The 25,351-nt window shown below is 39.4% G+C and overlaps 1 protein-coding gene across 21 annotated transcripts in view; it reads right to left on the bottom strand.

The window, feature by feature from the left end:
• Cflar (CASP8 and FADD like apoptosis regulator) overlaps positions 1–25,351 on the bottom strand; it is a 66,903-nt gene that overhangs the window by 22,984 nt on the left and 18,568 nt on the right. For 17 of the 21 annotated variants that reach the window (XR_009226471.1, XR_009226467.1, XR_009226479.1 and 14 more), the window contains 8 exons: positions 23,059–23,164; positions 21,396–21,531; positions 20,415–20,512; positions 17,082–17,130; positions 15,409–15,458; positions 14,597–14,678; positions 5,443–5,953; positions 3,439–3,655 (listed from right to left, as the gene is read on the bottom strand). Coding sequence is in view for 1 of the 21 variants with exons in the window: in XM_058578251.1 (XP_058434234.1) it covers positions 3,517–3,655; positions 5,443–5,953; positions 14,597–14,678; positions 15,409–15,458; positions 17,082–17,130; positions 20,415–20,512; positions 21,396–21,531; positions 23,059–23,164 (1,171 nt within the window). In the remaining 20 variants the exon portion in view is untranslated. Of the gene's footprint in view, positions 1–243; positions 3,656–5,442; positions 5,954–14,596; positions 14,679–15,408; positions 15,459–17,081; positions 17,131–20,414; positions 20,513–21,395; positions 21,532–23,058; positions 23,165–23,685; positions 24,709–24,862; positions 25,350–25,351 lie in introns of those variants that run through there. The other 4 variants (XR_009226478.1, XR_009226475.1, XR_009226476.1 and 1 more) reach the window with 4 other exon arrangements.

Here is a 25,351-nt window from a genome sequence, read left to right as displayed (position 1 = left end):
TCTGTTGACACTGATGAGCTCTTTTTAGTCCTGTTTGAAACACCAGAATTTCTGAGTTTCTCTATGTCTGACCATCCTCTATTGAATTTTGGTGAATTCCCTCAGTCACCCATCCACTGAGCAGTATTCCCATTGCTCAAATCCCAAGCTGTGGAGTAACTGGAAAGTACAGACTTCCTCTAAACCACCAATTTTGTTCTTTCTTATCTCTTATATTGCCTTAAAGAAATATAAGTCTCCATGTATATTTTAGAACATTTTATTTAAACAGGTAATAAATAAGTTTAATAAATAAAACAGACACTTTATTCATTTATGAATTTATCAGCATGATCCTTCACTCAGAATTGTTTCTTACTATGTTGAAAATATTTCATTAAAAATTATAGACAGTGAAAAATAAAAAGAAAAGCACTTGAAAATCCAATGCTTATATACAAGCATAAAAGAAGGAATCAAAGATTCCACTTTAAAATAAGGAAAATAACTTATAGGACAACTGGATAAAAGACAAATACAGTGGTCTTCAAAGTTCCCCACACATACACCACAGCTATCTCCTAGCTTACCACTCACCACTACTCACACTGTCTCACAGGGCTCTGTCACAAGTACTCCCTCACTTGATTCATGTCTTCTCCTGCAACACTTCCTCTTCTTCACCTCAACCTGTTCAAATACTATGGATTCTTCAAGATGTGGTACAACCTGCCTAATAGCTTACATTCAATGGCATAACCAAATATGCTCATAAGCAAGCTTCATTTCATCCTCAAAACAATTCTGATGTAGGGAAGGGAAGGCAAGGCCTCATTCCTCCCATGCATTTTGGGTCTGTAATCACAATCCCTCTTCCTTCCATGCAAAACACCCCTTGTTAGTAAGCAAGACTCACAAAGAAAACACTCATCACTCTTTTCATTGAGATTAAGGGATTGACTGATGCTTGGTATTAGATCTGTGATTTCAGGTAAATGAATAAAGTGTCTAAGTAAACTCATCAATATTTACATATAGAAATTTAATTTGATAGTGGGTTGAAGATGTAGCTCAGTGGTAGAGTGCTTGCCTAGCATGCATGAGGCCCTTGTTTTGATCCCCAGTACAGAAAAAAAATTAATTTGCTAAATTTATAGCTTTATGTATATTATCTTAGTAACATATGAACATCTACAAAACTAAAAAATTATATAAATAAGTACTATGTTTCTTTTGAGTATTTACAATATTGGAATGAAGCAAAGAAGATGCTATACGTGGCATTTTTAAAAATAGTTTTTAGTTGTCAATGGACCTTTATTTTACTCATTCATATGCAGTGCTGAGAATTGAATTCAGTTCCTCACACGTTAGGCAAGCCCTCTACCACTGAGCCATAACCCCAGCCCCTATACATGGCATTTTGCGGTAAATTACTGCCTCAAAAAAAGAACAAGGTGCTGTAATTGTTTATGATAATAAAAAGAATAAATGGAAAATGCTTGTCACTTGGTCTAGATGGAACTGCAGAAGGCAACCAAAGCTGTATTAAGATTCCTCTTACATTCTCTCTATAATAATTAACATGGGGTGCTGGTTCACAGGGCCACACAGACACAGTATTTCCTCCTGATGCCCCTAAGCAAAGATTAAATATAAAGATAACTGCAGGAGTCCCCCACTCACTAAACAATAACAGCAAGATTACTTGAAATAATAGCCAGCTGTAGTAGTGCATGCCTGTAATCCCAGCAACTTGGGAGCTGAGACAGGAAATCACAAGTTCTTGGTCAGCCTCAGCAATTTAGCAAGGCTCTAAGCAACTTATTTCTTAATATTAAAGTTATTTAATTATCATATAATTACATGAACACACATATGTATGTCTTGTCATTAAAATTAGTAAAGACATCAAGATCCTACTCTTTCAGCAAATCACCCATATTTAAAGATGTTTCCTTTGCATACATTTTATGTCCATAAAATGCAGCAGTATAATTGAACATTTCAAGTGGTGTTTTCAAATCTTTACAGTTCTAAATACATTAAAATATATTATACCCTTAAAATAACTGCTTACTATACTACCTCTTTCCTGTTCAAACATTATCTAAATCTGCCAATACAATGTTGAATGAAAAGTCTCAACATGATAACAAAACATGTTGTAGGTGGCACCAAAGACAAATTGTGTTTTGTGCTCCAGGATGAAGTCAAGTTCTTTTGGCTTTAGTGACCAGTGTTGTCTATATTAAGTTTTAGTCTGTCAATATTCTCTAATCTCCCTCATGCAGAAGAATACTTCCTTGATAATGGATTGGCTAATGCTGTCTCTCAGTTACTTTAACACTGAGCAAAGGTTAAATATTTTTTATAGATAAGGTCAATTCAGTAGCTGAATTTGCATCTTCCCAGCCTGTTGCTTCATGGAAATGTTTGTACCAACTATTGTTTTTCTTTGGAATCACTTTTCCACCAAAAGGCATGTGTTTCCAATGACTGTTGTTCACATCACAAATTAATTGGTTACTAAAGTTTTATTTGGAACTTTAGCAATTTATGTAGTAGTTGAAGTATTTACTGAAATAATGTAACACTCTAATTCTCACTTTTTAATTTAAGGATCAAAGTTTTAGTGGAATTTTTCAGTTCAACTAGCACTGAATCTTAAAAGTTGATTTTTAATTGACATGCTATTTCTATTTACGGGGTAAGAATTATTTTTTTAAATTTCACATTTAAACTTGCCTTTGAAAGCATAGTCTCCTTTCAGGCAGGAAGGCATAATAGATTAATTGTTTCAAAATCAGACAGGAAGGTGTATTGCAAGTTTCTCTCTCTGTCTCTCTCCCTCCCCAACCCCTCCCTCTCTTTCTGCCATTTGAGAACAGAAGATAGCTCTCTGAAAACCAAGAAGGCCCTCACCAGACACAGGATCTGACAGCACCTTGGATTTGCTAGCCTCTAGAACTGTAAGAAATAAATGTGTGCTGTTTAAGCTACCAAGTCTATGATCATTTGGTGTAGCTGCCCAAATGGACTAAGATAACCTCTCTCTTACACTTAAATCTTGGGAGCAGGAAAAAAATTTGCCAGGTGATACACAAAGTTTTGGTTAACTGTGGTTGTTTCTAGAAGGCAAGACCGTGTTTGTGGTGTTCTGATTTCCTCAATCTGCATTTGCATTTTACTTTTTAAGATGGAGTATGGACACACACAGGTTAATTGGATACATTCTAAAAGCTGATCTCTGTATCCTGGGTTCACTTGATTGGTACTTGCCCAATTCAACAGTGCTCAACTGTTGTTTTGAAGCTTTTCCCTCCCAAGGCTGACCTGGCCAGCTCTTTCAGCAACAGATGCCGATACTTTCTTCTCAGACAGTTCAAACCCCACTTCCAGTCAAGCACTCCTCATAGAAGATAATTTCAGCATTGTATAGGATCTTATTCCACATACCATTCACATGCATGCATGCTTGAAAACCACTCTCTCTCTAGAGATGGAGACCTCCAGGTGAAGAAAGGTTTGGGGTTTTCATGTGGGAGACAGGATGAGTTTCTTTCTCAGGGTGTGTTGCAAAAAGAGGCAGTACTTTTCCTTGGCAGAAACTCTGCTGTTCCAATCATACACTTTGCGGTTGAGGTCAAGGTGGAGATCCAGAAGTGGGCGTTTTCTGGAGGAAATGAGAAAGGCAAAATTTAATGTCAAGCAAATATCAAAGAGAAGACATATTGTCATTAGGGTAAAATAAGCCAACAGATGTGAAAGTTCTTTGAAATTGTTCCTTTCTAGACATTCCACAAGCTGCTTCAAGAATGATCCAAACCAGTTGGTGGCACTGGTCCAACAGCCACAGTTCCCTCTCTGTAGAGAGCAGAATTTTATTCTGAGAACACACTGGCTGGACCATAACCCACCTGGGTCAACTATGCAAATGCAGGATGGGTGTAAAGGGTCAATAATACCACTGGCCCATAGAGCATCAACCTTTGAAGTCCGACTTGTTCCTGCTAAGGCCCTTCCCTTCCTGCTGCACCACCATGGAGGGGGCTGGGGAAAGAAAGCTGTGAGATTTGTTCCTGGGTCTTCAGAGCTACAACCCAGAATGCATTCAACAGGTGGCTCGAAAATATCTTTCTCAATTATAATTAAGAGGCACTACAAAGGCCACTTAAGGTATACTGTGGCTTCCCTCAGCCTATCTAGAAACCAGGATGCCAGTGTTTCCTTTAGGAAAGCATTCTTGACAATAAACATCAAAAATGTTTACAGCAGCCCCTTATCCACAGAAGAGACATTCTAAGAGCTTCAGTGGGTGCATGAAACCACAGCTAGCACCATATATCTACATTGCATATACTATGCTTTTCCCAAAACTACATACCTATGATTAAGCTTAATTTTCATATTAGGCACAGAAAGAGATTAACAACAACAATAATAAAAATAGAACAATTACAACAATATTCTGTATAAAAGTTGTTTAAAAGTTATGAGTAAGTTATTTCTGTAATTTTCTACCTAATATTTCTAGACTGTAGTTGACGGTGACTGAAGCAAAGCATCAGATAAGGGTGATTACTGTATGTAACAACAATCTGCAGACCTGAACAGTCAGATGCCATTTTTTCACCCATCAAACTGTCAAAACACGGAAAAAAAAAAAGAGCATGCAGTTATCAGTGAGAGTTCAGGGACATAGAAACTCTCATATGAGACTGGCATAAGTGTCCTAGAAGACAATTAGGTCAGAGGTATCCAAAGCTTGCATGCCCTTTGACACAGTGGTTCCATGTCTGGGAATTCACTCCATGGAAACAATTCTTATAAGCAAGATGTCAAGCTGTAAAGATGCTTTTAACCCTTTCTTTGTGTAAAAGTAAAACAGTATCTGATGACTAAGGGTCAGTTGAGTAAAATAAGCAATAGCCATATTGGTACCTGCTTTGCAAAAATTAAAAATGATGTTGTCCCAATGTGACTATTAACATGCAAAAATGTTTGTGATCTACCATTAAGCAAACTAAAAGTAAGTTGTAAAGTAATAGTTAATGATGATTCCATATGGGTTGTATCTAGGATTGTGTGGGAATCCCCCCCCCCAAAAAAAAAAAAATGCCTGGAAGGCGGTACACTAACATTTGGTTAACAGAGGATGGTTCTAGTTAGGAGGATTACAAATGCTTGTTACATTCTGTTTTCAGCATCTATATTTATGATTTTATGTATTGTTCTTGTAGTAAGAAATTTTAAAATTTCTGAGCTTTAAACAAAAATATCCAAACTACAAGCTGGCTAACATAAAGTGTTCGTAAGTTGAACTGGTCTATATTATACCCCTAAGACAAGCCTAATGGGGAAAGAAAAATCCCTTTCCTCCAGGAAGGCATCAAACATGACATCAAACATTTGGTAGCAGGACAATAAATGAGGTCAGGATTGGTCTCCTCGGTAGCTCACCTTTCTCGCTGCAGCTTCTGAGAGAGGCTCTGCAGGTACAAGGAGGGTGAGCTAGAGGACTGCTCCAGCAGGGACACACTAGCAGTGCACAAGCTCCAGAAGAAGTCAGCTTCTCGGTGAACCGTGCTTGGCCCAGGCTTTGGTTCCTTGGATTCCACATTGGTCATCGCTGGACTATCGACCTCCAGCAGGCTGCTGTCTTCCTTCTGGCCCTCAGACACCACATAGTTCTGAATAAAAAAGAGCTTTGGTTTCCCTATGAGGGAAGGACATTTGTCCCCCATGAATATCCTCCTGATATGATGCAAGGATAACTCTGAGTGAGTCTCATCCACGCCAAACACACTTTGGGAGCCTCCTCGGCTCACCAGGACACACACAAAGCTGTCATGGTGTCGGTGTCGGGGCAGATTGGCAACTTGGTGAAGGATATGGCTTATGTCTTTCACATGAAGATGCAAAAAATTTTGGACTTCATAGCCCAGGGAAGTGAAGGTGTGTCGAAGAACTTCTGGAGAAAATAAACAAACATGGAAAACAACACTGGAGTCAGAAAAGCCCAAGAAACTGGAATGCTAGGAACTGGCTATCTAGTCTAGTCTCCTTTTCTTCTTTGTTTCTGTGTGACAGTATTTTAAGGGGCCTGAAAACTGGACAGGAAGAAGAAATCCAAAATATGAAATATGTGACTTTCATGCCCCAGGTTGACAAGGCTTGTCTGTTCTCCACTGACACCACCAGCATATGTGACCATAGGCACAGACAGCCCACTCCAGTCCAATCAAACAAGAAGAACAAAATCTTTTTCTTTTCAACTGAAACAAAGTTGGGGATTTTTAAAAAGGCTCTTTCTTAAAATAACAAGTCTTAACAATAACCCACACATACTGGAATGGAAGTGTTTGTGGAGTACAAATCCAAGCCTAGATCCAAATAGCTGTAGAAATAGCAGCACAGGTCATGAGTTCCTTCAACCTGCCATGGACTGATTCAGAAGCCCTTTGGTTTAAGTCAAGACCATTTCTGGACTTCCCAGTTCCTATCACAATCTGCTTCCCAGTGTGACCAACCTCTGCCTGAGCAACTGAGACTTAGCCAAGATTCTCTAAAATACCCCCAAAGAGTCTTCTCCCAGGCATCCTGAGGGCCAGTGTAAGGTAGTAGCAAGAGCAGACATTAATCCAGACAGCCCTGACCTTACCACCACCTTAGGCTATATGACTTTAAGAAAGTGGGATTCTCTGGCTTTAGTTGGAATGACAACCACCTTACAAGACTGTTGTGAGGATAAAACAGTACAAATAAACTCTTGGTGCTCAGTAAATATTACCTCCTATTCTCTTGTTTAGAATCTTTTTGTTTGTCTTCTAGAAGTTTGGATGGCCCTACAGATGCAACTAAGTTCATTTTTCTCATCTGCTCAGTCTACCCTTAGTGGAGGAATAAACATACCCTCATAAATCAATTTATATATTTTCTAATAGAAAGTAGAAACTTTTTTTCTTCTCCATTCAAAAATCCATGTCCTTTTGACCCACCCATTACACATCTCTAATTTTGTGGCAGAAGTGATAGCATGGGACTGACGAAGCTAGAACATCAAAAGGATACAATTTCCACTTGACTTTTTCTCTCTTTTGAATGCATCGCCCTGTGGGGAAACCAATGCTGCTTCTTGAGAACACGCAGGCACCTAGCACCTTGGAAAGACTCAAACGCAGAATAACTGAGGCCTCACACCAATAATCAGTACCAGCTTCCCGGCCATGGCAATGGATCTCCTTAGCAACAGATCCTCCAATCCCAACCAAGTTTTCAGGGGCCCTTTCTGACAACTAATCACCAGAAAAATGGGCCCAAACAGCCCAGCTAAGCTGATCCTAAATTCCTGATCTACTGGAATTGTGATAAATATAATTAAATAAGTATTGTTGTTTTAAGCTACTAAATTTTGAAGTTATTTGTATACATTGTTAGATAAATAATTCATGAGAAGAGTTCTTTGATTTCCATCAGGAAAAGGGAATGACAGTCACCCTGACTTAAGACTGTAGTTACTTTTTTCTTTTGCTTGTTAGGGTCACAGTTAAGTAGGAAAAAATGAATTATTATATCCTATAATAATGAAGAGATACAAAGAAGGCTAATAAACCTCTAACGAATCAGCACATGATTCTCAGGTTTCTGATAGCCTGTTAACACACTTGCCCTGGTAAGAATGCTGAATGGTGGAAAGGCCTGGCTGCAGTGACCCTAGCCATCTCCCTAGGCTGTGCCCAAGGGTTCAGTGCCCAGTACCATACCTAGGCTGGACACAGCACAGGACAACAAGATAATATAGTCTAAGAGAGCAGCCCTTCTTTCCAAACACTTCCTGTCATGACACACATTTCTCTTCATGGAGTGATCTCTCCTCTAGGGGGCAGAAGCGAACAGGGAAACACCAGATTCAGAGCTCTTTTGTTTACTTGTTATTTCCAGCTGGTTCCCTTCCTTCAAAACCCTCTCTCCTCACTGATAAATGCCCTTCCTTATTACAGTCCTTGAAAGAGAGCTCACCACAGTCTCTCACACGTTTCTATGTGGGAATGGGACTGAAATGTTGTCCTGGTGCCTTCTAGCTTTTTCCTTTATCTGGGTTCCCTGGTGTAGTCCCTGTCATGTGGCAACCTGTAGGCAGCTGGCAAAAGAGGAACCAGTCTTGGAACCACAAGATCAGATTGTAAATTCCAGCTCATGCCCCTCCTCCCGATCCTCTTCCTGGAGCCTCCACCTAGCCTGATCTTAGAAGAGAACCCATCTATACTAGCAGGCGAACTAAGAAGGGAATGGGAATCTGAGGTCTGGGGCAGGAAAACCTTACTTAAGAGAATGGGGGGGGGGGGAACGCTAAAGGCAGAGATGAAACCAAAAGCCATGCTAGTCCCAGATGCCACAACTAAGCCAAGAAAAACACCAAATCTGGATGGGCCTCAACAAGACAGAGTGGCTTTCCAATATCCCTCTGTCAAGAGGGAGTCACCCAACAGACACAGCCCAAAGTCACCACAGCTAACGTTCCTCGTTAGTATATTTTCCTCTGTTAGATGGTGAGGTAGGGTGGGCAGGGATGTAGGCTGGCATTTGTTGTTTTCCTTCTGCGCCAGCAAGAGCAGACAGCCCAACCTAATTTATAGAATGAAGGGGGCTGTGACAGAGTGACTGAGTAAATTACAGCTTCTGTTTATTCATCTGTAAAATGGGATTGATACTAATATACCTAAACCATGTTTAGGTTTTGTTTGTTTTATGTCCTGTGGTGGTGGGGATCAAACCCAGGGCCTCACCCATGCTAGGCAGGTACTCTACCACTGAATCACACCCACAGCCCTTTTAAATCTTATTTTTGAGACAGTGTATCTCTGAGTAACCCAGGCAGCTTCAAACTTGTGATCCTCCTCCCTTAGACTCCCAAGTAACTGGGATATACACTAAACCTTGTTCTTCAAAAGGTATCTGTAAGGAGCCAATGAGATTTCTGTAAAGATGCTTGCAAACTGAATATTTACTCAAATATAAGAGACAAATCAAAAGATTAACGAAGCCATTTCAAACTCCAAGCCAGGGAGCCTGTGAGCCTCTTCATGGAAGCTGTCTCTTGAGACCAGAGGAGGTCTCTACATTCTCATTAAAATGGGCTCAGGGCAGATAGATTCTGTGTCCCATATACCACTTCACTATCATGTCTTCACCAACAAATAGGGGAAGAAAAACTTGGGTGCTGAGTTTGGAAAAAATAAAAAACTTCAACAAAAAGCAGAAATCCACTTCTCTTTCTACATATCCTGGACACCCCACTCCCACCCTAGACCTAGCTTGGTAAATTTCAACTTTGAAAAGACCTTCTAAAATAATGGGTTTTCTTCTTCTGGCTTTGCAGTTAGTACAGGGTTTCTGGTAGAGGGGCCATCATTGGCACTACTCACAGGTTTGGGCAATCATAATTAAGCCTGAGGAATTTAATCCAGTGAAATGCCATGACCTCATTAATTTAAAATTCATTTTTATCTAAATGAGGGCAACTTATCTTCACAATTACCCTGAAAAGGGCTCCATTAATAGAATAAATAAGAGAATTTACAATAATTTATCAAACATCCTTACTAAGTTGGGTTCAATAAACATAAAGCACATGAGCAGAATACATGATGGGCAGGATTTTCTGAGTGGGAAAGGGTGTTCTGAGGTCCAATTGTGTGGAAAATGCAAGATTGACAAGGTTAAAATAGTTCTATGCAGGACTTCCCAAAGACCTTACCAGGTGGATATACTTTTTGAATCTCTAAAAGGGGAACAATTACAGAGCATTTCTCATATTGACTTGACTGCAGTACTCAGCTTTTACTAAGTTTCCACTCTTTTTACCTTATAGAAACACTGGGATACAGATCAAGTACACAAAATCATTCTTGTCCTTAGAGGAGCTTTTAATTCAGGGAAAATAAAGCCTATAAATGTACATAAAAAATGACTGAAATGTCACAAGATTCATGGTTCAATCTAGGAAAAGTAGGTGGTTAGAGAAGCAAGATCAGTGTGATCTAAAACACTGGAGAGGGCACCATGGAAAAGGTATAATTTAAGCTGGGACCTGAAAAAACAGGGCCAAGGACCACCCCCTCCATCACCAAGTAGATTTGATGATGAATGAAAGCAAAGATAGAAGACTGACTGAGAAGGTAGGAGCAGATTTGCCTAGCATATATCAACTTGCACTTGTTCAGCCAAGCCACAGAGGGCTCACTTCTACATACACTCAAAATTATAAACTACTTTTTAAATGTCTTCTTCATAAAGCACAGATGATTACTAGTGATTCCTTCCAGACCAACTTATATTTGGAGAAAATCATATCAATAATAAATATGTCAGCTGCATGTCAAGAGAGGTTTTCAGAGTACCCCAGACAACCTAAAAATACTTTGTTCTTCCACATATCTACAGTCCTTTATCCACAATTGTAGCATCTGAAAAGCTCAGAAAATCTTAAGTTCTTTCCCCAAAATCATTTGGTGGCAAAACCTTTTCTGAACTCATGAGATCTATCCCATTTAGTGGTGAATATTCATTCATTTTGCTACCAAAATATTAACATATTTGACTATGGGGTGCTATCCTGGGCCGCACTAAAGTGTTCTATAAATTACAGTATATGTAGCGTGTCATCTTCCTAAACTCTAGAAACACCTAAATTTATGGATGCTGTGAAATAAGGGATTGCTAAGTAGGACAGCCTCCAAGTGACTCTGCTTTAAAGGGAAGTTCCATTAATGATGGTAGCCTTTCAAGTAAATAGCTGCTTAGTCCCAGAGGATAAGAATGCCCAGGAAAAAAAAAAAAAAAAAGCCCAATCACAGACTCCTGGTCCTTGCCTGCAGGAGGAAGCCTTCCATAATGGTATAGTAACACCAGGAGCGAAAAACAAGGAGGCTCCACTGCCTTGGCTTTCCAGGTGGCCAGAAGCATGCAGTGACTGCTCCATCTGAACAAAGCCTCCATCTACTATCTGGCATGTCACTTGCCACTTGTCTTTGTAGCTCACAAGCAGAGGCCACAGTGGTTGTTCTGATCCCCTCGCAGAGATTTTCCTATAAGTGTTACTACAAGAAAATGCTACTGGTCAGGATTCCACCTATTCCATTAAAATAAAAAGAGGAAAAGGAAGCCAAGAGTTCAAGTTCAAGTCAGCAGCACCAGCAAAGGGTCTCCACTATACTCCTGTTGCCCTGTTAGAAGAGGAAACCTGCAGTGTCTGCTAGAAAACTGAAGAGTTAGCCAGTTTTAAAGCACAGGGGAAAAAAAATCAAGCTTTCCAGAAATAGCAGAGAAGAAAAAAAAGAAAGGGGAAAAAAAAACTTCTTAAAATCTGCAAACACCATCTTTTACTCAGAAGCCTGGAAAACATTGCTTGCCTCCGCCCAACTCCCAAAGTCCACCTATCAGCAATGTGATATATTTGTTTCCACATTCCTAACAAGATCAAGAGTCTGGTACTCAAATGGCCAATCAGGGCCCAGCATAGGCCAGCCTTTGCTAGGTCACTGACACAGGCCACAAGGCACGATAGACTTGTTTTTTAATTCTACCAAACTGACGTAATTAGTCCCAAATCCCTAAGCATTAATGTCTGCCTCAAGAAGAGGTTACTGACCCCTACGAGGATTCTTCTCAAAAACAGATCACATAGAATAACCCTGTCTTTACTCACAGCCTGGCTTCGAAAGCAGACTCCACCTCATTGCCTCCACAATGGCTTTGCACTGGGCCAAGAGTGGTACTTTGTACACAGTAGGTGCTCAATAAACATTTATTGGATAAGAAAAATAATCAGAAAAAAAAATAATCAGAAAAAAACCCCACATAATCGCTCTAGATGAAGACAACCAACTACCAATACGGTGGAAATAAAGTGTGCTGCACCTGATTGGGACGACTTTCTACCAAAGCAGGATTCCAGGTCCAGAGTTCTCAGTGAAAAGTCCCCAGAAGGCGAGGGTGTGGAAACAAAGAACTGGAGGCCTAGAGAGAGTGTATGAGAAGGGGAGATTGTGTCCTTCCACTTCATGATAATTAACACACCCCTGCTGCTCTAAGCCTCAGCTAAGTGAATAAGTGGGTTCAGGGCACACCCCCATTTGAGTAGAAGTGTGTTGTCCTGTTTCCTATCCGTTAATCAGCCACCTGTGCCTCAAGCCAAATTATCTGTTTTGTTCCGAGGGGCAAGAAGGGCTTGAGTCAAAAGAATGCTGATCCTCAGGGGAAGGGCAGTGATGAGCATCTGGAATACCCTTTACTGACCCAAGCCCAATCTAGCCCAGAATTCTACCATTGAGATATTGAACTTGAAAGGAGTCTACTGACCAGGAAGGACTTGCTGCCTGGAGCTACCATTTTGACTCCTGAGGTTCACATACAGACTCATCAGTAGCCAAGGAGCAGGAAAGGGACATCTCAATGCACCCGAAGCCAGTACCTGCTCACATCTCAGGCCAAAGGTATTCCTCAAGCTCTACCTCCAATTCTACCTTCCTTTTCCATCTTTCTCCCTTCTCAGTCTCTGCTCCCCTACTTTCTAGCTTTTATACTTAGATTTTCTTTCTCTGCCAAGCCCATTGAGACTGATGACTGACAGAAGTGCTCCACCTGGGTTTTCCCTCAAGCATTCACCCCCTCTCAGGTAACTGCCTGCATTTCAGGATGCCACACCTGTGGGAACTTGCCCCACTAACACTTGAGCTCAGTGCAGGGCTCAGGTCCTCAGTATCCTGATCCCTCACTTGTCTGAAATCAGATTTCATATGCCAAGCATAAAGCCATGGTGAATGTTTGGTTAGTATTTTGTAACTAAAATGAAACAAAATGAGAAAATAGTGTTAGCTGGCATTAGTACATGGTTACAATATGCCGCTCACTGTTCCAAGCTTTTTATAAGTATGAACTCACTCTGCCCAACCACTCTATGAGATAGGTCCTATTATTAATCCAATTTACAATAGAGAAACTAAGCCTTAAGATACTAGAAAAGTTGCCCAAGGCCACAACCTAGGGCACTACAGATCCATAGTTTAAGCTTATGCCAATTATATTCTAGGACCCAGCTCTGACCACACTCCTACAATGCAGAAAAACACAAATATGCATTTAGTCTCTGTCCACAAAAGACCCACAACTCAGAAAGGAAAGCAAGCACAGACTTTGGACTTTAGCCACAAATAACTGAGTTTTTCAATTCAAAACAGGACATGGCTTTATCTCTATGACTCTTTCAATACAATAGATATTCATAAAACAAAGAAAATCACATCCAGTTAGGAAGTTTTCTGCTGGTGAATCAAACAAGAATGATAACAACTACAAGTAAAGGACAATTACACAATCTCCTTTAAAACAGAAAGTGACTCACTGGAAAGTTATTTCCTCGTTCTTATATGGGCACTAATAGCTAAAAAAGAAAGGACATTTATCTATAGCAGAGGAGACAGCATTTCTCACATCTGACCAAAAATAGGACATGAGAAAGCAGGATCATAGCTGAAATCCTGGGAAATTCAGTCTTGTGTCTGCTAATTTGACCTTCTCTTAGACTCCTTTTCATAAAACTGCCCATGGTAACATTTTAAGTAAAACTAAAAGATAGTTCTGACTCATTCTAAGAGAATGTTGAGAAGCTGGAAAATGTGGAACTATGATGATCATCCCCACAAGGAAGAGATAAATAATTAAACAGAATGTTCTTCCACGAATCTGGGCTCTTGTCGTTCTCTTTTGATGCATCATCAGTGTTTCAGTTTGAGTCAGACCTCCAACAGCCAAGCAAAAGAATCTGTTCAGACCAAAGGCCAGCAGACGTCCAAGAGCCAAGCAAAAGAATCTATTCAGACCCAAAGGCCAGTGACACCCAGGTACATCAACAACCAAGTAAAGGATGCATACCTAAGTGACTCATGGCTCACACAATATTCAAAGTCCTCTAAACAACACACACATTTATCATATATTTCATGTCCCCAAGGAAAGTGAAGATTATCTGATAATATTGGAAGCCAGAATGCCTTCCATTATAAATGTTCCTTGAATCCCAGGACTCCTCCCTGCCATAGTATCCAGGATGGAAAGGCAAGACCAAAGCACCAGCCTTCATTGGTGCTTTAGGGGTCCCCAAATTCATTTCATTTGGGGTCCCCAAATTCATTTCATTTTCCTCCCAACACATAGCTAGACCAATTTATCCATGTCCACCAGTTAGCTGGAGCCCCACAAATGAGTTCTAACCAAGAGAATGTGGGGGAAAATGATGCATATCACTTTCAGATCCAGTCTCTAAATCTGTTATGAGATCCTCCACACATTCTCTCTTTTCTCAATTACCAGCCAGATGGAGAGGACCCTGAAGAAGACTCCACAGCCTTGGAAGGTGATGGAGCCACTGAGTGGCCACGCTGAGCAAAGCTCCCCCATTCCAATCCACACCACACTATGATATAAGTGAAAAACAAATGTCACAGTCTAGGGTGTTTTGTCACAGAAGCTAATGTTGATAACCCTATTGAATACAACTCATCTGTGCCATGATCACACTGGGAAGCATCAATCAATCTGCAGCTTCCACACCTACCTGTGTCATTGCCGATGCAATCAATTATCAAGCAAATTCCAAGGGGCTTGCTCTGCATCTTGTATATCTCTTCAGAGATGTGCTGGAAAGAAAGACAGAGATTGTTAAAGATTCTAGATACTGTTCTGTTTCCAAAAGGTCACACTTATATTCCATCTCTTCTTTTGAAGTTCCTTAAACATCTCTTTGTTGGCTGAATCACTCAGCAGATACAGCCTGAAGTTATCATAGCTGACATTTTCTGTTAATACCAAAATTTTTCTCTATTAGTGTAGTGCTTAAGACAAACAAGTTATTTCAGTTTTTACTTAAGTTAAATGAAAATTATAGTCTTTTTGCATGTCTTAGCTTTACAGAATAAAGATCATTTGAAACAGGGAGAAAAAAATGGATCATATGTCTCCACAGTAACCTAAAGTAGAAATAAATGATAGTTTTCCAAACCAGTACAAATGGTTGTACTGTTGCCTCTTCCTAAGAGAAGAGGTATCAACCCAAGAAAAAGCCAGAACACATCAAAGTTCAGTGTGTTGTCCCTGCCTTCCTGTGCATTCAGTAATCACTCAGCTGAAACAAGAGGTGTCACTTTGGAGTCTCCCTGAATTCCAAAGTTCACTAACAGAATCCACTTTAGTATTTTTCTCTTTGTTAGACTGAAGTTTCCTTGGCAAATGAGTTCTCAGGAGAATAACATGCAGGGTGTCCCAATGTCACAGAGAATTTTTTATGGGTAGTTATTTTTAAAGAAGTCAGTGTTCTCTGCAGACACTGTGCATACAATACAATACCACATCAGATAATTTATTCTGTACCTGAAGGAAAAAAGCTCCTGATTCCTGAATGGATGTCTTTACTGGTTCTCCTGGGGGATGAGAGAGAAATAATTTTTACAAAGCATTAGAAAAAAGTCCACATCAATGCAGGTTGAGTTTCTTTATATCACAACTGTTCTTTTTGCCTATTTTCTTCAACCCTCTCCCTTTCTCTGCCTATACTCAGCCCTGAGGTTCCAATCTTGTACTGAAGAAACTGGTTGCTTAAAAAATAAAAAGCATCCATGCTATACTATGGCTATGCAGAAAAAATACTTAATGGCAAGTGAAAGAAACCTCTCCCTTACCTATCTCCAGGTGAAGACCAGGTGGTCAGAAAGTTTTAACCTGATAAGGAGAATTCAGTATTCTCATCACACAATATTGTATTTTCCTATATGTTCTTAAACTGGACAAAACCTAAAGCAAACAGCTTAGAAAGTGTAGAAAAGGGAATGCTTACATGTGTTTGATAATCATAGAACAGGGAGCCAGTGTTTTCATATTGACATTGAGTTCATATTGACACTAGGAGATCATAAAATAAAAAGCTAATTTGAACCATCTCACCAATGTTTTAAGAAATAGGGTGTTGATTCAGGAATTAATTAGCTTTTCACCAGCCTTTGCTGGAGAGCAGAATACTAGGTAGAGAGTGATAGGCATGAACCACACCATCTGGCTAATTTTGCCAAAATGCTTCTAAGTTTCCAGGTGCACACTGACAGCAGTAGGCTGGGTCATAAGGCATTGGCAAGAGGCCTGCCACACAAGGCTCCCATCAGGCCACGGCCCTACTTAAACGTTCATGATCCCCTACTAATCAGAGGACAAATTCCAAGCTACTTGCATAAAACTGCAGCCCTCCATCACTGCCCATCAGTCCCTGATTCCTGATGTCCTCTAGCACAACTGGCTGCTTTATCAGAGTAAAAGTGAGTCTCAGCCCTCACTTCAGGGAATCCTCTAGACAAGCAAAAGAAGAAACATTTTAAAAATTATGTTGTGGACTCAGGCACAGTCTGTAATTCCAGCTACCTGGGAGACTGAGGCAGGGGGATGGCAAATTCAATGCCAGCCTGAGCAGCTTAGTAACTCTGTCTCAAAAAATAAAATTTAGAAAAGGACTGTGGATGTTGCTCAGTGGTAGAACACTCTGCCTAGCATGATGTCATTTGATCAAGTGCTGATGTCTTAAGAGAAGAAAGACTGCATGGGTTGAAATAACCAATTTTTTAACTTTACTTTTTTTCTTTCCTCTTAGGAAAGGGGAATATCTTTTATAGGGCATCCAGATTTTATTAAATGGTCTATAAAGCAAGAACCTGTCAACCTTTCTTCTTCCTGCTGCTAGGTATTTGGTTTAACATAGCTTATTATCATAGCTAGATTATTAATATTAATATGGTCTGGTCATAGCTTCATTTCAGGTTGATTGATGTCACATCTCTTAAAAATATAACCAAGATGATGCACCCGATGGAGTAAGATGGTATTCAAATTTAAATGAACTAATTCAAGAAGTAAGTGCCAGTGAATACATTTTAAGGATTTAACTCCTTTTGAGAGCTTAATTAGAAGGAGTAGATAAAAAGTCAACTCTAAAAACGCAATATTTTACTTGAATTATCAAGCATTTATAAAAAATTAATATAAAGAAAAGTTGGTCTTACTTTGAAGGAGTGGCCAATGTCTTTGTCCTTTACTTCTCCCATTCTGGAGCTTCAAATATAAAGAATAAGGTCACTCTGTTAGTTTTTTCAGAGGCACACTATATTACATCTCTATAAATATCTCAATAAGATCCTCCCAGGAAAAAAATAAAAATATCCCCTTCACAGTTATCTAAAGAATAGCAAGAACTGTTAACTCCATAAATCCCATGTTATATATTGCTAACGACCAAGGCAACTCTTTCAAAAGACAAAAATACAATGAAACTGTAAATATGCTAAATTAGCATATTAGAATGTTTCAAAACCACATGTTATAGTATAGTATAGTTGTTATACTAACTCCAAGTTAGAATAAGCTACTGGAACATAAGGTTGGCATTTAGCCTATTCTTTTAACATAGGGTCAAAGTACAGCTTGGCTTAGAGTACAAGTTCTAGGCCAGACATACCTGGCTACACATCCTGATTCTGTCACTTAATGGCTATGTAACATTGAACAAGTCATTTAACTGGGTCTATGATTCTATGTCTGCAAAGTGAGGATAACAATAATAATATAGATTTTTTTGGTCACAATTAAAAGACATAAGCACTCAGTACAGTGTTAAGTGCACAAAAGTACTTCATAAATGCACAATTATTGATTTTCTATAATTGGTTAGCTACACATAAGAAAAATGTGGGCCTGATTCTTTTATTTTTAATTTTTTAAGTTGTAGATGGATACAATACCTTTATTTTGTTAATTTATGGGACTGATTCTTAATTATCAAGAATTCTTGGACTGGGGTTGTGGCTCAGTGGTAGAGCACTTGCCTAGCATGTGTGAGGCACTGGGTTCGATTCTCAGCACCACATACAAATAAATAAAATAAAGGTCCATCAAAAATTAAAAAAATATTTTTAAAAAAAGAATTCTTGATAATCACTTCTAAGGGCTAGAGTGGGATTAATCAGAGAATGAAAGATTGAACCTTTCTCTTTTCAGATGACAGGTCCTGTGTAAGGTACATACCACATACTGTCAACCATGTGATATGCTCAGCTCGCAAACAATAATTCTCTGAAAGTATCCTAGCCAAAAAAAAGAAGTACACTATCTGTTAAGCTGTATCTATAACTAAGTCTGTGTATCCAAATTTTAAAAAAACATGTAAATTGTTTTTTTCAGAAAGAATCCATGACTTAGCCAAAGGCTGATCATATTAGATAGAATTTGGTCCCCCACTTGAACGTGCATTCACTTTTACATACTATAAAAGAGAGAAAACAAAATCAAAGCTATACTTTAAAAGTATTATAATGTAAAGTCATACAACTTTTTTATTCTATAATATCTTGGGGGCTCAGGATGTGGCTCAAGTGGTAGCACGCTCACCTGGCATGCGTGAGGCACTGGGTTCGATATTCAGCACCATATAAAAATAAAATAAAGATATTGTAAAAAAAAATATCTTGGCATCCTGTGTAAATTAATGTCATTGTAATTTTTTGAAGCACTTTTACAGTGTCACCTAATCTAACATCTAGGTATTCAGTTCCTAAATCTTGTGAGAAAGTTACCAAGTTCATAGGTCATAGTATCTGCTTACTAAATGAACAAACCATCAGGGCCACATATTAAATATAGCGAGTTTAAGAAGAAATTGGAGCAGAAAGCATATGGCTTCCCAACAGATTACATATACAATGAATATACTTACCTGCAAGTGAAAAATAGAAACACAACAGTAAAAACATGGTAGGATTTTAACTAACAATGATTAGATAGACAATAGAAGACTAAGCTCAGAAAATCTGGTCTGAATTCTAAGTGTGCTTCGTCTCACGACTTGGTAACAGAGAAATTCAGGACAAAAATGAAAACTATATCTAAGCTATGGCATGCCTATAATTTATTACCTATATCACAAGGTAGTAGGAGGATCATGGAGCAGGCCCATCCTGCCAGCAGTTAAAGGTGAATAATCACTCACTGTTTCCTTATTTTGTTCGATGAGCACTGGGACATCCACTTTAGCTCTGAAATTCTATTGCTCAGTGGTTATCCTGACAGCTCATATTCTTCAAGAAACTATTTACATTACAGTAGTTAATGTTTTCATCATATACTTTTTAATGAAATTCTTTATAATTTAATCATGAAAATGCATTCTGGCCTATGACCTCATTACAAATTCCATATAACTTTATATGGACAAAGACAAGATTACACCAATGCTGGGCTGGGGTTGTAGCACAGTAGTAGAGTGTTTGCCTTGCATGTGTGAGGCCCTGGGTTCAATCCTCAGGACCACCCCCGCAAAAAAGATTACACCAATGTTCTTCTCAAGATAAAAGATTAACCAAAAACAATTCTGATGAGTCCTGTAAAACTTACTACTAACACAATAACCACCATAAGTGACTATGTCATACTTGTGTTTGTGAACCAAAAAAAAAAAAAAATCTTCTATTTTATTATTCAATAACAAAACACTTTTGCAAAAATTATTAGAACAACCTCAGTAAAAAAGCAAATGCACAGAGAGGTAAGCCATAGGGATATTTATTTTTCAGCATTGTTATAGTAACAACAATTGAAAACAATATAAATAACAATAAGCAATATTGATATACATCCATAAGGAATAAACACATTATGATACACCTAGAAAATTAAAATCATTCAAAATAATGATTAAATAGAAGCGGTCCCACCTGGATCATATGGAACAATGCTCAAGAATTTTTGGATCAGGACAATGGTCATGATATGATACCAATTGTACAAAAGAAAAAATGGAATATATATGCACGTACTAGCCTCTGTACGATTACAGAAGAAACTGATTTAACAATAGCTGCTTCTAGGGAAAGAACTGGGGGTCAGTATTATGTGGGAGGAGGGAAACTTACTTTTAAAATTTATTTTAGTATACTTTGAAATTTTTGTCCATAGGCACATCCTATCTATTTTTATTTGAAAAATTAAATTTTCAAATGAATAATGAAAATCAAGTTCAACTACACATATAGACACACAGGCTATCATCCATGAAAAATAGACTAGAAGAAAATATTTCAAAATAATAACAGTAGTTGTCTTTGAGTAGTAGGAGGTAGGTGATTTAGTTTCATCCTGGTATGTTTCTCTCTATTTTCCAGATAGCTCAATGAACACTTTTTAGCTTTGTAATCATAAAAAAGTTATACATAAATTTAAAACATATATACATTTCTATAACAATTTGTTCAGATATTAAATATATACTAGGAGAATACGTATACTTTGATTAAAACTCTGTAACTGTTTCATGCTGGAAGTCCATATATTTGCTCCAGACTCACCCTTATGCTATATGAAGGATCTTTGAGACTCAAGTTTGGGAGAGAGGTGTGGAGAGAATTCACACAACTTGTTCCTGCTCCTTTCATAGCTCCTTGAGCTATAAATACAAAAGAGAGTTCTAGTTAAGATATATAAATTATTATTATATATATATATATTATATCAAATGAATTTTATTATTATATATATCATATCAAATGAATCTTCAACAATGGTTCAGCTCAAGGTCAATCCTCATCTTTCAACTACCCTAAATTTTCAACCACATAACTAAATTCAAAATATCATCTTAGATGACTCTTCTACCAAGCATCAGTAAGGATGGATTAAAACTGCTTCTCCTATTCTTGACTGTCCATCATTTGAAAATGTGAGGGTAGGAGAGTACTATATAGATCAGTGGGTCTCAGCCAAGCCCCACGGTGGTAGTCAACTGCTAATGCAGCCCACATTCAGGCTGATGCTAAAAGACAATGGGGGTGGGAGTATGAGGGAGAAAGGCAATGTGACTCTGATCCCCCTTTATCAAGGAAGAAATTGCTCTTTTCCATGAGGAGGGCTGAAACTTGGAACATATCCAGGACAGCTCTGGGACCTCAGTGACACACCCAGACTTGGATGGTGGTCATCAGGCTGAATACTGGAGACAAGCAGTAGGGTAGCATCCCTAAATGTCCATAGCTTCACCAGCCTGTGAAAATTAGGGTACAGACTCTTTCTTAAGGGCCAGAATGTTAAGAACTGCTTGGTGACATTTGACAGAGGGCTGAGACCCTGTGGTGGTAAATATGGGCAATGGAGCTGACAGATCCGGGATATGAGGATGGAAATGGATGCGATCTGTAGCCACAGGCTAGAGCTGGCTGTGGACTTTCAGGTTCCATTCTATCTACCCATCTGACAAATCAGTCTTTACCAATCATAACTACTAGACTCAGAATATTTGCTTTAGATGACTAAGAGGCCAAAATTCTTCTTACCAGACTGCTTGTACTTCTGGATTTTTGTCTTCAGGTCTATTCTGTGGATGTTCTTTAGACATTCTTCTAATAAATCCAATTGATCTGGAGCAATCAAATTCAGTTTCTCCAAATCAACCACCAGATCCAAGAAACTCTAAGAGAGCCACCAACAAGGAACAAGCATCAGTGGAGCTGATTGATAAGATCCCAAAGCAAACCCCAGCTCAAGTGATTTATAATAGCAAGAAAACATGAAAAGATGAGCCCTCTCTGTGACCTTCAGTGATTCTAATCTGGATACCTCTGTCCTAAGCAAATTACCCTCTTGAATTTTAAATTTAAAAAAAAAAGAGGTGGTAACTTGTCCTTCAGTCACCAATGTATCTCTAAGTTGATGATAGACACATGGGCCATTTTGTGTCATCAGGGTATATTATGAAAATGCAGGCCTAAAAATAAAACCCTCCTGAGATCCTTCTCTTTCAGAAGGCCAGGTTGGAGTCATACTGAAAACTTTAAGGACTTCTCTGAAAAGAGAGAACAAGAGGGAAGCTGGGAGAAAGATTTTAGGAGAAAAAATCCTCGTAACACAACTTTAAAGTTCTTAAATTATTTTAATCAGACATTCCAACTCATTCTGACTCAGGGTATTGTGGAGAGGTAAAATCAGAACTAAGTTTAGCTATTTTGCTGTTGGTTTGCCTTGAGCAACAGACACTGTCAGAAAAAGAAACTGCTTTGTATTTTATTCCTTTTGTGTTCATCATTTGTTTACCAAAGTGCTATTTTTATTTTTAAAAATAGTAAACATAATTTAATATATGTAAATGACAAGGGAGAAGTTGATTAGGGGAAATAAAAAAAAAAGAACTTCTGTTTTTACTTTTCTTCTCATTTTGCATTTGACAGAGAAATGCAGTCATCCTGTTTTTTTTCAGATTTCAGAAATAGAACTAAGATCATTAAGAAACATGAGAAATTTCTTAAGTAATGACTAACCAGAGTCCTTAGATGCAGTCTGGCCACGTGGAGGACCTATTGTCATGTACTAGAAATGCAGACTTATTGGCCTGTCCTGAACTCAGCAATGCCAAGTGGGGTCAGCTAGAATTTAAATACTCTTCCAGCAATCATGACATCACTAAGATCTTCACCCCATCTGGCTTCAACCCTAAATCTCTCCTTTAGCCATTTCCCAGATAATATCAGGCACAAGGACCTGCCCCCTCATGGCCTCCACATGTAGCCTCATGACCCCATACTGACCCTGAACTAGCTGAAGAGAAATAGACGGCAGCAGGGGAGCAAGATGGGAGTAGACTGGCCCTTCCCACCTGGCTCTACTCAGCACAAGCAAATGGGACTTCCTAACCCTGCCAGACAATCTGTCAAATCAGGGAGGAAAACTGATAATACATGCCAGGTCTGTGAAGTTTACAGATGAATCTTTCATCAAGGATGAAACACCCAAAGCTACATCAGAAGTCAGTATCCTTCTATTTCTTCTCATTTTAGAAACCAATCCTTTTGCCATTGGTGTCAGGAGAAAGTCACATCAGGTGTCTGACTCCCACTAACGCGGTGGCGACAGACTGCCTGCTGCCCTCCCTTCTGTACTGCAAGGTACAGTCTCCCCTGCTGACAGGCTCTGGAGAACATGACCCAAAAAGAGAAAACTCACCTTGTCCTTGGAGACCTTGCCTCGGCCTGTGTAATCCCTCATGAGGAAAATCAATGCTGATACATCTTTTTTATCCAAATTCTCACCAATCTCCACCATCAGCACCCTATAAACCAGAGAAGTTGCTTTAGTAAACTCAAATGAGTCCTCATGAAAACTCCAAGAGCCCATGCCTCCCCCATGCTGGTTGAAAGACTAACTAACTGGTTGAAAGACTAACTCTTGCCCCCATGTGAACATGCCCCCCCCCCGGCCCCATAAAACAGAAAGCTTAGATCACCCAAGAAAGAGATCTTAAGGTGAAACTCATCCTTTCCTATTTTCAACAGGGCACGGTACCTCCCTTTCAACTAACAATTCTGAAAACAACTCAGAGAATAAAAACTTCCCTGAAGAATCCCCTAGCTTCCCCACAAGTTACAGTGAAATGAATTAAGAACCCAAATGACTACCATGTAAGGCAGAAATAGAATTTGAATTGGCCATCTTCTTCCCCTGACAAGCTTCCAGGTGGTATTGATTCAGGGGCCATCATCACAAGATTCTAAAGCAAAGAAATGCCTGGGATATCCTGGCCCATGTTTGAATGCAAAAGGCAAAAGGTGTCTACATCATGGGGATTCTGACCTGAGATGTCTTGGTCTACAAAGTCCTGCTGACAATCACCTCTGCTCCAGTTAGAGCTCCTAGGATGTCTTGTGGTTAACATGACTGCCAGCATATTGTCATCACTGCTTAGAAGGTCGTTTTCCCAGTTAGACTCCCAGATTCTTAGGAATGGGAGATTCTTCATTCATTTTTCCCCAGAGCTCAACAAACACCAGGCACACACTGCTACACATTGAAGCCTGCTCAACAGATGGATGAAGAACCCAGAGCTCCAGCCTCTCTTCCAGAGAGCCTGATGCACTATTTCCACTCCAAGAGATGCAGAACGGAGAGAGCACACTACTAGTCTCTGAAACCCAGTCAGAGCCTCCCAGTGTGAAGAAGGTGCATGACATTATATAATGGTTGGACACATGGAAAAAGATCAAGAATAATAACAACAGTAATCCTTTGCTTCCTGCAGAATGCTTCATAATTAAAAATAATAATAATTTGCTGAAGCCACAGAGGCACATTCCTGTAATCAGGGTGATTTGGAGGCTGAGACAAGAGGATCGCAAGTTTGAGGCCAGCCTCAAAATAAAAAATAAAAAGGGCTTGGTATTTAGTTCAGTGGCAAAGCACCCCTGGGTTCAATCCCAAGTATCTAAATAAATAAATAAAAACAAAGAAGCACATGATCAATTGGTGCTCACAATAGCCTTCTGAAGTTGGATATTATTCTTCTTCAGTTTACAGCCAGGAAACAAAGGTTCAACCCAGGTTAGTGACTGGCCACCCTGCAGGGCATATAATTGTAGATGTGAGACTTGAAACAGGCCTTGCAGCCTCAACTCTGTTACACTTTCCAAAGCCCACACTGCTTTCAGCTCTCTTTAGTACAGTTCTTGATAATATATATCATTTCCAAATAAACATTATCGATTGAACAAAAGGCTGGTGGCCTGGAGAAAGAAGAAACAGCAGCTTAGGAACAAGTTCTCTTCCTCCCCCACCAGAAAACTCATTCTTTCCAATGACTTCTGTGCCCCTTTTGAACCTTTAAGACATACCCTGTGAGCAGGAGGAAGAGGCGCCTGAACTTAAGAGGACCTCAGCTGCTGTTCTCCCTTTTGACCTGAAGGGGGCTTAGGAGGCGGTCAACTGAAGAGTTCCCCAGGGTCTCCCAGGGCAGGACCACCAGAAGGAAACTCACCCCGCTAAACTTCCTCTGCAGGGCAACAACTGACAGAAAGTCAGGGTGTCATGGAGTTCCACAAAGATAGGAAGATTATTATAGACTTGTTATTTCCTTTCTCAGTTCCGGAAATTGTCAAAAAAAATGACATCACAGAAAATCAGCTAGCAACACCACTGCGGCTCTCACACTGCCAGGAGCTGGCAAGAATTACTAGCTCTCAGTGGTTCCCATCTTTCTTCCTTTCTTGTCATTCTGTCCTTCAGGCAAACATGTACCATCTGTCCCTTCCACTGTCATTATGCTCTTCTACCCAATTCCTTCAAGCAAGCGCATTTTAAGAATTCAAAGAGTTCAAAGCAATGGAGTGATATCAGGTAGCACTTGGATGAGAGGGAAAAGAAAGTGATGTGGCTGCTCTTGTTACTGTCCTTATTTTTGTCATTCAGTAGAGCCTAGGCCACCTCACGCCCTCCCACCGGTCAAGCCTGCAGAGGAGCTGATGAT

The sequence above is a fragment of the Marmota monax genome, unplaced genomic scaffold (genome assembly GCF_021218885.2).
Source record: "Marmota monax isolate L192 unplaced genomic scaffold, Marmota_monax_Labrador192_F-V1.1 WCK01_AAM20220418_F8-fsc00095, whole genome shotgun sequence".
NCBI classification, from domain to species: Eukaryota; Metazoa; Chordata; class Mammalia; order Rodentia; family Sciuridae; genus Marmota; species Marmota monax.
Note: the sequence above shows the minus strand (reverse complement) of the source record. Positions and strands in the feature narration are given on the sequence as shown.